At 48.7% G+C, this 13303-nt stretch overlaps 1 protein-coding gene across 1 annotated transcript; it reads right to left on the bottom strand.

Annotated features, from left to right (window-relative positions):
* Positions 1-5255: 5255 nt before the first annotated feature.
* Positions 5256-10825, bottom strand: MB (myoglobin). Its single transcript, XM_009808353.2, has 3 exons — positions 10671-10825; positions 6770-6992; positions 5256-6067 (listed from the first exon to the last, which is right to left on the bottom strand). Exons 1-3 carry the CDS (start codon positions 10763-10765, stop codon positions 5921-5923), a joined length of 465 nt encoding a protein of 154 aa, XP_009806655.1. The 5' UTR covers positions 10766-10825; the 3' UTR covers positions 5256-5920.
* Between the last annotated feature and the right edge of the window lie 2478 nt (positions 10826-13303).

Genomic DNA, 13303 nt, shown 5'->3' with positions numbered 1-13303 from the left:
AACCCAAAAGCTCACCAAGAGCCAAGAGGACAAGCCTGCTGTCATGCAAGCCCTGGGCAGAGCAATCCCAGGTCTTAGTGAGTGTATAAGCACCAGGAATTTTCCACCCCTTTGAGAGTTTGGATGCTGGAATTTAACTTGAAGAAGGAAACAGATAGACATGTTGGGGGAGGACAGAAGATGATAGAAAAACTTCAGTGAATAAAAGCACCATTACTTATATACACTAGGACACAACAGGAGAGCCACAAGTTAAGCATGGAGACATAGAGAATTAAGTGCTAATAACCACAAGGTCTTCCACTCAATGCTATTATGTCACTGGAACATTTGAACCTGCTTTAAGGGCAACCTAAAATAAGATCAGGCACCCAGCAGCTGCATTCATACCAAGCTTTCCTTGCAGAGGAGAAATGGGCATAATTTTCTTCAAGCTCTAATCCAGACTTAAGGCTGCAGCCGAGATATACATGCCAGTGTTAGCTTTAAAGTAGCCGTCTTGGATAATAGCTACAGCCCCCTTCTCAGCTCTACAACCTGGGTAAATTCACAAATTCCTACACAAAGGTATCATCTGTGTTGCACTCATTTTTAATACCTGAGGTAGTTAACTGGAAAACTGTTTTGGGATCATGTCTACTGCTGGATTGCAGGGTAGCCATACCAGCAGCAGCCTCCTTTCACCAGCTCTGGGCAAATCCAGTAAACCAGCCCTACAGCCCCATGACATGTATATGAGCCAGTGCCTTAAATAAAGTGGAATAGCCTCACATCTAGGCTGTCCCCACTGACCTTGCAATATTTGCATTTGCATGGGCATAACCCATTCGGCCAGCTGAACTGCTGTTTCTCTCAGTATGAGGTACTTTTCTTGGGACATGGTGGGAGGGACCAAGACTCCAATACCCGCTTCCTCCCGGATACACATTGCCTTGTCCATTGAGCTGCTAGCCACACTGGCATGCCCTGTGCCAGGCCGTGCCTTGCCCAACAGAGCCCGAGAGCTGCCTCTGCCATAGCTTAACACAAGTGGCTTCTAAAGGGCTGGGGTGTAAGATGGAGGCAGCCTATTCTGTTTGTACATTTACAAGGGATGAAAGCCAAACTGGGAAAGGACTTCGGTACAGCGCAGCCAAGTGACTATAAAGTACTGCTTTAAAAAGCCACAAGGTCACCTTTACTGACATTTGGATAAGGATTTTATAGAAGTCACAGGACTTGGGGATGGGCTTGTTGTGCCTACAATCACTGGGGAGGGAGGGATTTATGTGCTCGTCAGGAAGGCTGCATTGTTGTGACTCTTTCATGTTCATAAATGCTCATGTATTAGCCTGTTGGATAAAAGAAGCTGATTGGGATTTCTCTTCTCATTTAATGTAGTTCCAGGTGGCTTCCTTGATTCTGCCAGCACACTTTCATGAAATTTAACACTCCACTACTTACCAGTACTCTCCAGGTGCCATGTCCTTGCACAGTCTGTCTTCTCGCTTGGTTAGACCTCAGCAAAACTTGGTTTCATGGCCACACTTCATTTAAGCACAATGTGAGAACTAATACATATCATCCTCTCAAATGAAGAACCAGCACACAAGCACACAGGAATCTGAAGGATTAGGACAGAGGGGCTTTGCTGATGTGGTGTGTTGGGGAACGTGGTGCTTGTGTATAGATTTCCATACGTGCTTGCATGCTTAGTCTGAGAAGCAGCGCAGATGGTGATTGTTAAGCCCTGTGCAGCCTGAACAAGCAATGATGCAGCCTTGAGCAAATCTGAGAGGAATAAGCCCAGTAAAGTGGAGAACATGCTCTGATGACATGCAACTTTTAGAAAAAAACTTATGGGCAAGCAAGTCTACATCAAAGAAAAACATGGCTCCACCACTGGTTTCTTTTCCTCAGTGGCATAACATACAGGACAGGTTTTGGCCAGCTGGCAGAAAACACAGGGATCATGACAAAAATAATCCTCGTCTGGAAACGTGGTATAGGTGAGCATTTGAGTCTCCTTATTAAACTACAGTGCCATATAAATACTACATTCTTTAGGCACTGTCTGTGCTTCAATACCCAGAAAGCAGACTTATCTGTTCAGTGACTATGATGTGGATTGGAAATGTCCCAGCCCTTTCCTCACATTAGCCCTGTAGGGAGATGCAAACATGAACAATGCGACAAACTTCATGCTAATATGTACTAAATACTTAACGTAATTAGTCACTGGAGCCCCATCCCTTTCTCCCATGGAGGTGACCAAGAGACAGATCACAGGATTAATAGTATGGTCCCGAGGACTTGCTCCTTGATGCCACTTGACGTTGGCAGGTGTATTGGAGCCGAGCAGGGTCAGCAGGCAGAAGTAAAGACAAGGGGGACAGGCAGTGCAGCCTGCAGTATTGTTGCACCCTGGATGGGGCTGACTGGCTCATTTGCACAGTGCCTGGGAAGCAAGGCCCTTCTCCCTGCATCTGAGATCCTGATGAGTCTCCAGTTTCTGACACCGAAGCCCAAGAGAATGCAGACAGGTCACTGGCTCGGTGCCATGGGGAGCTCTGCCATGCAATGGAAACGGCAGCACTGGGAAAAGAATAGTATGTCAAGTGCAAAGCAGCAAGGATGTTTTTCAACCTAAGGGCAGATGCAGGTGTATAACCCATTTGCATAAAAGAAATTGCAGAAGTGCATAGAAAGCATAGGACAGTCATAAGTCTGACCTGTCTGTAGTCAGTGTGTATGTGCTGGAGCAAGGAGGCTGGCAACAACACTATCCACATCCCCAGTGACCAGGAACATGTATGTGACACCAAATGGTGCTAACGGGGAGGGGGGCTGGGCACAAGACCCTGGGACCCATCTTCCTTATGTAAAGCTATTCCTGGAAAAGAGGCAGGAACATTTCTGGGATTACGCTGATATGGTTTATCTCCACTTAGGGACTTCATCCCATACATGAACCAGAAAAGCTACATGTGCTAGTAGCACAGTGGAAAGGGTGGTTACAACACAGATACTGAATCAGTATAGCATGGAGCTGAAAAACCCTTTCTCCATCATCCCCTTTCCTCTAGGAAACTTCCCTTGTCCCTAAAGCAGGGGCTGTTGCAGGAGCTTTATAGACCCACTGTGTGGGAATTGTGTATATTGCTACACTATGTCAGGACTGCAGCCAAGGGCATACTCAGTACCCAGAGTAGCAAAGATGCAGACATGTGGATTTCACCACAAGCATCCCAACCCACTGAACCTGCTGGAGATAGCTCCACTGTTATTGGTATCTGAACTTGCTCGTTCATCTCAGCTTGCATATCTTCACTGGGCCGTAGGCACAACCAGAAAACCTACATCAGGCCCCACATCTGACCAGCACAGGTTTAAGTGTGGTCCCTACTGCACTGACACAGGAGGGTAAGGCAGGCAGAGTGAAGGGTCAGTGCTCCCAGTGGACCAACATTTATTCCAGGTAACTAATAACCAGTAGCTAGGCACAACATATATACAAACCCTCCCTCCTCCACCACATTGCTCTGCATAAAAATATCTAGAGACGACTCCAGTCTCACTCAGACTGACAGAGGCAGCTGCCATAGCAGAGCTCTTAATCCTAAAGCAGAGCCTGTTGTCACTGGCAGGAAATCTTATTGTGTTGGACAGGCAATCCTAGACCTTAATTAAATAGGTTGCCCTCCCCGCAAAAGCCAGCCAGACTAGACTGGAGTCAGATGAAGCAAGTTGCTTAAGCCAGGGACCACCTTGCTGTAACTTCATCTGGGTGACAGCATATGCTTTTGTGACCCTCTCTGAAAGGCTGAAACCCCAAGCAAGCTCCCAGAGGTTAAGTCAGGATTTGTAAAGAGCAAGAAATCAGAGATGGTCTGCTCTGGGAAGGAATTCATTCCTTCTCCTTTCAGAGACTGAAACGTTGTGGCCTTTGCCCTGACCAAAGACACAGCAGATCACACTGGTTCAGGACTGATTTTTAAGGGAGCTGGTGGCTTCTCCTCTGTCTCCATTGCATACAGTGTAGCAGGGGGTGCTTTGAACCAGACCTTGCTGGTAGCTCCTAATACTGAGCACCTCATTTTTCTTTCTCAAGCTTGCCTTCACACTATCTGTGAGATAAGGCGCATTCCTTTCTCCGTACCAGAAAAGAGCAGCCATGTTGACTCCACACATTTCCCTTAGCCAGGACCCAGCTGCTTGCCTCTGTGCCAAGATGTGACCCTGCCATGAATGCTCTCGACCCTGTGCAAATATACAGAAAGACAGCACGCTGCTCATCCACCTTGCTTTCTGCATGGAGACAGCTTGAGTGCATATGCCAGACAAGACTGCAGCACCCTACTGCTGAGGCCCTGAGCTGGGTGATGGGGATGGAGGAAGAGGAGGGAATGAGAACCCCCATGCTCACTGTGGGATACAACTGCCCCTCTGACTAGGTTCAGCCAGAGAAACCGCACAATTCCCAAAGAGTCAGCTAGTCTGCTGTGAACCTGGGTGTCAGGTCAAAGCTTTGCACTCAAAACCACTTTTCAGGCTCCAACCGTTTCTGACTAGCCCTTGGGCAGCCTTAGGCACAATGTGGCCCTCAGCCTCTCCCCCACTTCAGTAAAATCAGGTCACTCGTACCTCACCGTAGTACCAGGATAGGGAGAGGGCAATGGGCAGAGGTAGGCACCTTGCTGCTCCGTGTCTGTCTCGTAAGCCTCACTCTGGGACATCCATTTATGTTTGTATACACAGTGCAGTATGCACCGCAGAGACACCCCAACAAAACTGCAAAATGGTATGGAGACCGCAGCTTGGGTCTTAACAGCATACGCTGCCGTTGCAACCTTCCTCCTGGGCTAAGCAGCCCTGCTTTCCATTGCCTGGAGGGAGCAACACACTGTGCTGCTGCTGGGACCTGAGGCTGCTTGCATGTGCGACCTCCCCATAAAAAAGCAAAAGGCCTTCCCTCACCATGTCCCCCCATGTGCAGCAGTGGCCATGGCCTTTAGTCAGGGAGCATTTCTCTCAGCTCCAGCTGAGTCTAGGCTGCCGTTTTGTGTTGTCAAGTCCAGTAACCAGGTCATGACTTCATGGTGACATCTGAGTGCCCTGAGTCCCCCGGCTCAGACAGATGCCATATGCTGCTCAAGTCACAGACTGGCACCACAGGTTGCGGTGCAGCTGGATATGTATTCAAAACATCTTTCCACTTTCTCCCTCTCTCCCACTTCTCAGTGGAGTGCCTGTAAAGCCAGAAGCAAACACATGACACTGGTGCAGGAATTTTTATTTTCTGAGAAACACATACTTTACTTCTCAGTGCAACAGAACTTAGTTTTGCTAACATGAGTTTAGCAACTAATGCAAGTTTCCAAGCTGGCAGACCCTAGAGACTGACTGGCTGCATTCACCCCCACAAAGCAAGGTAATACTGTGCTGGAAGCTGTCCACAGCAACCTGCTAACAGTCTCACCTGTGGGAGGAATGGGACTCTGTGCCTCTGCTTCCCATCCTGACATCCCTTTCATACCATTTGAGTCATCCCTTCACCTTCTCATTCACCACACTCTTCAACACTCCCCTTGTTCTTCCACATCCTTTCATCTCTGGCCATGCCCCTCGGATGAGACTGGGTTTTGGGGAGGGGGAAAGAAGAAGAGGATAGGGATAGGCAGAAGCTCACAGGTAACCGCTTACATTATTTTTCCTACGAAAGCACATTATTTCTCTTGTATACATGAAGCCAGGAAACAACGGTTTATCACGGATATCACTCTGAGTGCCTCTACGCTGCCTGGAGTGACTCTTGGCCTCTCATCAAAGCTTTCCCACACATCTTGGATGGCTAATTGTGAGATGTCCAAAACAGTGCTGGGGAAGCTAGTCTAAGATGCATGGCCAGGCCTCCATTGTGGTGTCCCTCTGTGCGTATGTGCTAACCCTGGAAACCGAACTCCTTGTACTTGCTGGCCATATCATTTCGGAACAGCTCCAGGGCCTTCTTCATTGCAGCCTGGGAATCAGCCCCAAAGTCTGCAGAGTGTTTTGCGGCAATGACCTTGATGATGGATTCAGAAATGAACTGTGAGGAAGGAAAGAGAGAGAGAGAAAGAAAAACAGAGGGAACAGTCAAGGTTTATTTTCAGAAAAGCCAGTCTAAGAAATAGGTTGCAGAGCCTGGAAATATCTCCAAGCTAATTCAGTAGCCCTTCCTACAGTCTCCAGAGAGAGAGTGAGGTTTGGCTTGCAAGGAGCCTGGGCTGGCAGAAGAACTGGGCTCTATTCCTAGCTCTGACGCTGATCTGGTTCATGAACTTGAGTAGATCATGGCCCTTCCCACTCTCTGTCTGCCTTGTCCATTAAGGTTCAAAATTCATGCCCTGTGTTTGTACAACACTTAGTTTTATGGGTCTTGGTCTCCAATGGATCCTCCAGAGCTTATTCTAAAATTGTACGTCCCTTGTGTCCACCCACTGACAGTTCTTATGTAATGTAGTTTCCCAGGCATGCAGAGGCTGCATGGGCTGGTTTATTATTGTCAAGGGTTGCTCAGACTGCATGTAGTGTTTGGAATGGGAAGTCTAAACTTGGATATTCACATACCATTCGCATACCATGAGCCCTTTCTGTGTCTCCTCCTGCCTGTACACAGAGACCTCAGGCTTGAGGGAGAGCTCACTGAAGTCCAACTGGCCATCAGTAAATAAAAGCACAACTCTCATGTAGCTGTCTTGTACCGATTCACTACACATCAGACGCCAAGATTCCCTGCCCTTTTCCATACCTCCAGATATTTGACAGGGATTTTGTGCTTGGTCGCATGGGTTTGAGCCAGGGGCTTCAACTCTGACTCATGATTACCCTTCTGCTTCAGAATTTTGCCCAGTTGGGTAAGGACGGTACACCCATGTTTCTTCAGATCTTCAGAGCCCTTCATCTGATCAGGGGTCTTCAGGCCTTTGAACTTTTCAAAGCGATCCAGTGTCTCAGGGTGGTCCTGAAAGAGTCTGTGGACAAAAGTAGAGGGACTTGTGAGACTTGAGAAAGCTGTCATCCAGACCAGAGCTGAGGTCCAGCTGCTCCAGGTATTTCAGAGTATATAGACAGGCAAAGGTGTGATAACCTGCTTCCTTCCCTGAAGAAAGCTCTTAGCTAGTCCCTGCTAGTAGAGGCTACTTTAACCTGGGAACTCTGACACCTTAGATCCTTTCCAAATTACCACCATTCACAATCACTCCTTTTAGCATGTATATAAGCCAGGGAAGCCTCTGACCCTACTCTGAATCTGGTTTAAGTGGTTTTCATTGTTCCTCTGGTAGGTTGTTCCACAACCTGATGGTGCTCTGTGTGCAGAAGTTTCTTTTCTATTTATTTTGTACAGACTGTTTTTTATCATTAACAAATTATAAAAAGCCTCTTGTCTTTGGAGAGCAAAAGCTCCTGACATACCTTCCTTTGAGTATTGTAACTACGTTAATCCTATCCTCTTACACATGTCCTAACATGATCACCACTGTCTTTTTCCATTCCCTCTGGTTGTGACAGAGACACTGCCCTAAAAATGTCCAACTAGAGCGACAGAGCAAGTGTCCATATTTTTTTTATATAGCTCTGCTGACTCTTTGGCACCAGTCCCCTGGGTTATGTCAACTGTATTAAAATAAATACAAGAGCCATGGTACTGAGAGGTAAGTTCTTGCATTCATCTGAAGGAAAAACAAAACCAAACAAAACCACCTGTCTTCATTGACTTATTCTTGCTGAGGAGCCAACCTGTAGACCCCTGGCTCTCACCAGGACCCTCTTCCCAGCCCATCTCTGCATTGACCAGGAAAGGAGAGTTCTAGAGGCTTCTCATACACAAAAAAGGGAGCAGCCCCCAGCTTCAGGTCCCTCACATCTGGGTCTCAGGAGTTCTTGAACATCAGCTGGATGGGAGAGCTTACTGTGCCCACACCCCACCCCCCCCCCATGATTGCAGACACAGAGGAATTTGGTTCCTGCCCTTTTTTCCCACCCCCCAGCTCAGCCCAGCTGCCAGCAGTGTGGTTCCTCCATTGGGAACCGCAGCACCTCAGACAATCCTTGGGAGCAAGTGGGTAACAAGAGTGCGAGGCCTTCAGGCATGCTGGTGCCATGCCATGCAGTGCTATACATAAACACTCTGATCCCGAAATGGAAATGAAATCAAGACGGTGGAAGGGTGGCTAAAAGCCAGGCTAGCGTTGTCCCCCCTGCTTCCTGCCTGCTGCATTTCCTAGGAGATAGGATGCAGACACAACTGGCAACCAAACTATTAGGAAATGTCACTGTTTTCCATACCAGAGTCCTAGAGTCGGGGTGAAAAGGGGACGCTGCCTGTCTTGGTTATTAGGAGCAGTCTAATAATTAGGTGTTGAGAGACATCAGCTCCCTTGCATAAGCTTATTTTCAGGTATTATACCCTCTGACAGGCATAATCCAAGTAGTTGAAGCACCAGCAAAAGCAATGGCTGTGTGTACAGCCAAGGCCCTACGGCTCACATCCATGAAGCGGCTCACCCAAGTTACCTGCAGCAGTGTCTGGCACTCCAGCCCAGGACCTCAGCCACAAAACCAGCCTCCCTCCCACAGTACAGTGGTTGCACTCTTGCTCTGCCCTCAGAAGGGTGCTGGTGCTGGGACTACTTGGGGCTTGCATCCCATCTAGAACTGGACATTCCTCTTAAGTATGTTGCCATGAGAGCCAGACTGTCTGCTGTATGATGTAAGTGTAGGTTAAACTACACTAACAAATACCTCAAGCACATGGAAAATACAAGCTGTTCTGCACCAAAAAGATTCTGTAAATGAGTGACCAGTCTTTGCTGGCATTTCATTTCAAAGGTCTCCAAAGGATTTCTGTACTGTACCAGGTGCTGAGTACACCACCATTGGCCTGTCCTTTTTTCCTGTATCTTTCCATGACACAGGTAGTGTCTCACCCAGAGAGGTGAAAAAACCTTGCACCTTAAAATGGGATGGAGTTATTTCTAAAAATTTCCCTCCATCGTGTCTGGCTATGGCTGAATCATGTCTGCCAAAGACGATATACCACCAAGAGTCTTGAAAATTCTTCTGAGGACTATTTTTTTGTTTCCTTTGGAAAACATACAGTTGAATCAGTATTTTGTAAGTGTATTCCCAGGATATGACATCTACCTAAGAAGTCTTTAACAATGCACATGCGGACACATTTCTAAACTAAGAGCTGCTGGGCTTCCCCTGCCTCTCTTCTCCCTCAGAAACACCTTGAAGGAACAAGAAATGACCTGGGTTGGCTGGGGAGGACAAAGTCACAGGGGAAAGGGGTGTCATCTGTTTATTTAATGCCATGCTTTGCCCTGCGATATCTGTAAGAAAAATGGTATTACTTTTTCAGTTGGAAACTGCTTTCAGTGTCTTGCAGCACTTCCAGAGCCAAAGTAGCCATCTCACACAGATGGACTGGTGGGGAGGGCTTGGGTTCCTGCTACCCTTCCAGCATGCCTGCTCTGGACCGCATGAGGGCAAAGCCATCTCATTGCCACCCGGCTGCACCCATCCCTCCCTCCCCTTCAAACAGGAGCTGAATTAGGCCATGATGAAGAAGGCAAATAAAACAGTTCCCTGCTTTGGCTCATCTTTGAAAAAGCTTTGAATGGACAGTGGATTTGCCCAGTGGTGTGGGCTCCTTCCTTTAGGCATGTTTAAGTTAGGAACCCCTCCTGGAGTGAGTGCCCCATCCCCACTGCTCTCCTCAGCATCCATACTCTTCCAGCACATTGTACAGAGCACAGGCTGAGGGGGAGATCTGGAGAGTCTCCTCCAAGTCTCCAGCCCTTCTGGTCTTTAAGGACAGGCTGGAATCCAATGCCCACCTGATGTCGTTTCCCACTCTGCAGCCCTGAGATCCATTCCAGACTGCATTTCTGTGACTTATTGCCGGTGTTCAGGGTGTTCCCCACTTGGGGGGCCGGGACCACAAGGACAGCATGGGGGCAGGGGTCCTCTCAGATGGAGACCTAGCAAGCACTCCCACTCTGACACCAGAATCGTGGAGGAGGGAAGCAGGGGGAAGGATGTGCCTAATTTCACACCCAGACCTCAAATCCATCATCAGGAAGTGGACAAGTGTTAACCACCCAGACTTCTGGCCAAAAAGCAGGAAGGGCAGGGCCCTGCCAGGTGAGACTAATGTGGGGAGAGGGAAACACTCAGGTACTTCACAGGTAATTTTACTGAAATCATAGATTCCGAGAAAATTGTCACAGAGGTGATTTTCCTCTCCTCTCCTTCCCTGCCTCCCCACATCTTTGCTGCAGAGCATCTGAAGGCCCAGGACACACAATTCACTCCAGCATTTCTCACCGCGGTGCTTGGGCAATCAGGATCCGAAGCAGAGCTTTGCCAGCAGAGGCAGACGGAGTGACAAAGTCCCACCATCTTTTGAAAGCAGCACTGGCCTGCTCCTGCACCCATAGATAGATGGAGAGACAGAAGCACAGCCACTTTACACAGCAAGTAATTTTTAACCCAGAAACTATAGCAATGGAAAAACCACCACCCTACAACAAAGAAATGAAGTAAACACTGCCAAACAAGAGCCCCCATACTAAACATACACCTTCCTTGGTCTCTCATCAAAAGCTCTCAGCTCTACTCTCAGCAAGATGCTTCTTGCCTACCTCATTAAAACTTCATGCCCGTGGCCAGTGAGGTCAGACTCCACCTTTCCCCAGATGGTCAGGACCTGCTGCCATTCCTGATCACTGAGCCCCATGGTTCACTGAAGGCAGGTCCCGAGTGCTCCCCGCAGCCGTTTGCCTTTCCCCAAAGGGTGGCTGGAGAGCTCACCCGTGGGATTTATAGCCCCTGCTCACAGACCTACACCTGTCAATCGTCAGCTGGACGTCTTGCTCTCTTTCAGGCTTGTCTAACCTAATCAGCCTCCCTATTTTTTCTAGGAAGCTATTTTGAGTCAGGTGCTATTGTGGGTGCCACTGATGGCACCACTTCTACTTTTCCTATTGGACTGGCATGTGTCCCACACTAGGCAGAAAGGGCACCGCCGAAACACCGTGCCAGGAGCCTGTCCCGGGTTCCCAAGGACCCAGAGACAGTGTCAAGCTGTACGGCAGGAGATTTCTGAAGAGCACTGTCATCTGCAAGGCCACCCTGCCTCCCTTGCCCCTGGTCTGCCAAGGGCAGGCAGGAGATGAGGCAGGGATTGCTGGTAGCATCGGCTCCATCTCTCCAAAGGCCTTTTCTTTCCCATGCTGACCTTACTTTCCTTTTCTCCTGGGGTAATGCACACCATTTACTAATAGAGAAGAGCACAGTGTTAGAAGACACATGTCCTTAACAGCTAACCATATCCAAAGTGGCCTGGGCATCTCCCCAGTCTCTGCAGGAGGGAGAAAAGGGATAAAAGCTATATGGCAGCCAGTTACGCCACACCTGCCTGCCAGCATCCTTCTGCCTGCCTCTTTGGGGAACGCTTAGGATTATCTGCTGGCTGAACCTGGATATCGGAGCCAATAGACGTATAGCAGAGCCAGAAGGGTAATTTGCAGCAGGCCAGAAACACAAGGACACAGCAAGGCTTCATTCAACACACGGCCAGCCGGGAGTTAAGGTCTCTGGCTACTTCTGTCAAGCCAAATATCAATGTCAGGAGGAAAAGTCACCAGGTTGACAAACAACATGGGTATGCTTTGGGACACCTCCCAGCCTTTGTCCTCCAGCCTCCATCAGGACTGATAACAGCCTGGCACACCAACGGGGTGATTAATCCCTTCCAGGGAGTGAGTGCAGTCAGAGCATAGTCTGACAACAAAGCCTAGCTAGCGCTGCTGTCCAGAAGCATGCACCTACCTCTGGACGTTTCCTAAGGAGCACACACTACAGGCCTTGGCAGGCACAAAATGTCAGCTGAGGGCTGAAGACACCTGCCTTGGGGCTCAGGAGAACCGCATGCAACCCCACGATCCCCACCACAGGGCTGCAAGACCTGAGGTGCATCGCTGCCTCTGCACCTGTCCGCCCTCTGCAACACAGGAACAGCCTCCCTGCTCCAGCCTTGTGGGGGTAGAGAAGTGTCCACATACAAGGGTTAGCGTGCAGCAAGGAGTACCTAGGCACAGAGCCTCACACCCCTAGAAACACACAGGTTTAAAGGGAATAGCTTGGGTAAGAAGGATGGCAAAAGCCAAATGGAGGTGTTGGCCGATGTCCAAGCCTAGAGGTGATGGAATTTTGGCCGTTACATGTTGCAAGCCTCTGTCAGCCAAGTCAATCTGTGACCCTGCAATCCTCCCCTTCTCTCTCCTCTATGTACCAGTTCGCTTCACATCTAAAAATCCACATCCTAAGCACTTGAAGGCCAAGATTTCATCCTGATTTACCTGCGTAAACACTAGGCTACTACCAATTACCCAAACTAAGCTAAACTGATGGAAGAGAGCTTAGGACGCCTCCAGCTCATTCCTCGCGTTGCTCTCCACAGTGCAGGGCTGAGACGAGAGAGATCCCATACCTGCAGCCTCACTCCCCAAGTACTTATAGCAGTAAACAAGCATTTGCACCATCCCAGGCTCAGCCTCGGGTAGGATCCTGAATACTGACCTTACATGCGTTTCAGACACGACAGAAATGTGCTCCTGGTACACGAGAAGCTGCTGCTTATGCACTGAGCTCTGTCATATTCCCCAAGCTGAAGTTACTCAGTTGCCATAATAAGTTAATTTGAAGTTGGTTGACTTTCTGCTCTCTGTAGCTTTCCCCAGGGCTGTGAAGCCAGCAGTCTCAGTATGGACATTAGTGTTAAATGGTCAGAAGGCTTAAAAAGAGTATGGGATTCCATATTGCTTGTTTTTACAAGTGAAGTAGTAATAAAATGAAATCACAAGCTCTTCTCCCTAGAGCTTAAATAAATAGTCTACAGAAATACTAAAAGCTTTATAGTGCATCAGACCACACCTCAACCCTGCAACTGCGAAACGGACATAACATTTTTGTATCTACAGGCCTCTCCTCGCCCCCTTGGGGCAAAATCTATCACTTGCATAATCCTCCTGATAAACACAAAGTACAGAGAGCCAACATATCGGCCGCCCCCTTTAAAAAGCGCCGGGTGATTGAATAACCTGTTCCAAACAGCGCGGCCACACCATAGCCGAGCTGACACGCGTGGCTGCACGCCTGTCCACGCATAAGGCGCTCTCGCTAAACGAGCATAAACCGCATCCTTAATATTTTTGGCCGCATTTTGGGGTGCATCGCTGGCGTGACGCGAGTGCTGTTGCAAAGCCCCCCGGGG

The sequence above is a fragment of the Gavia stellata genome, chromosome 4, assembly GCF_030936135.1.
Source record: "Gavia stellata isolate bGavSte3 chromosome 4, bGavSte3.hap2, whole genome shotgun sequence".
Taxonomy (NCBI): domain Eukaryota; kingdom Metazoa; phylum Chordata; class Aves; order Gaviiformes; family Gaviidae; genus Gavia; species Gavia stellata.
The sequence above is the reverse complement of the archived record's forward strand: the minus strand, read 5'-3'. Positions and strand labels throughout refer to the sequence as shown.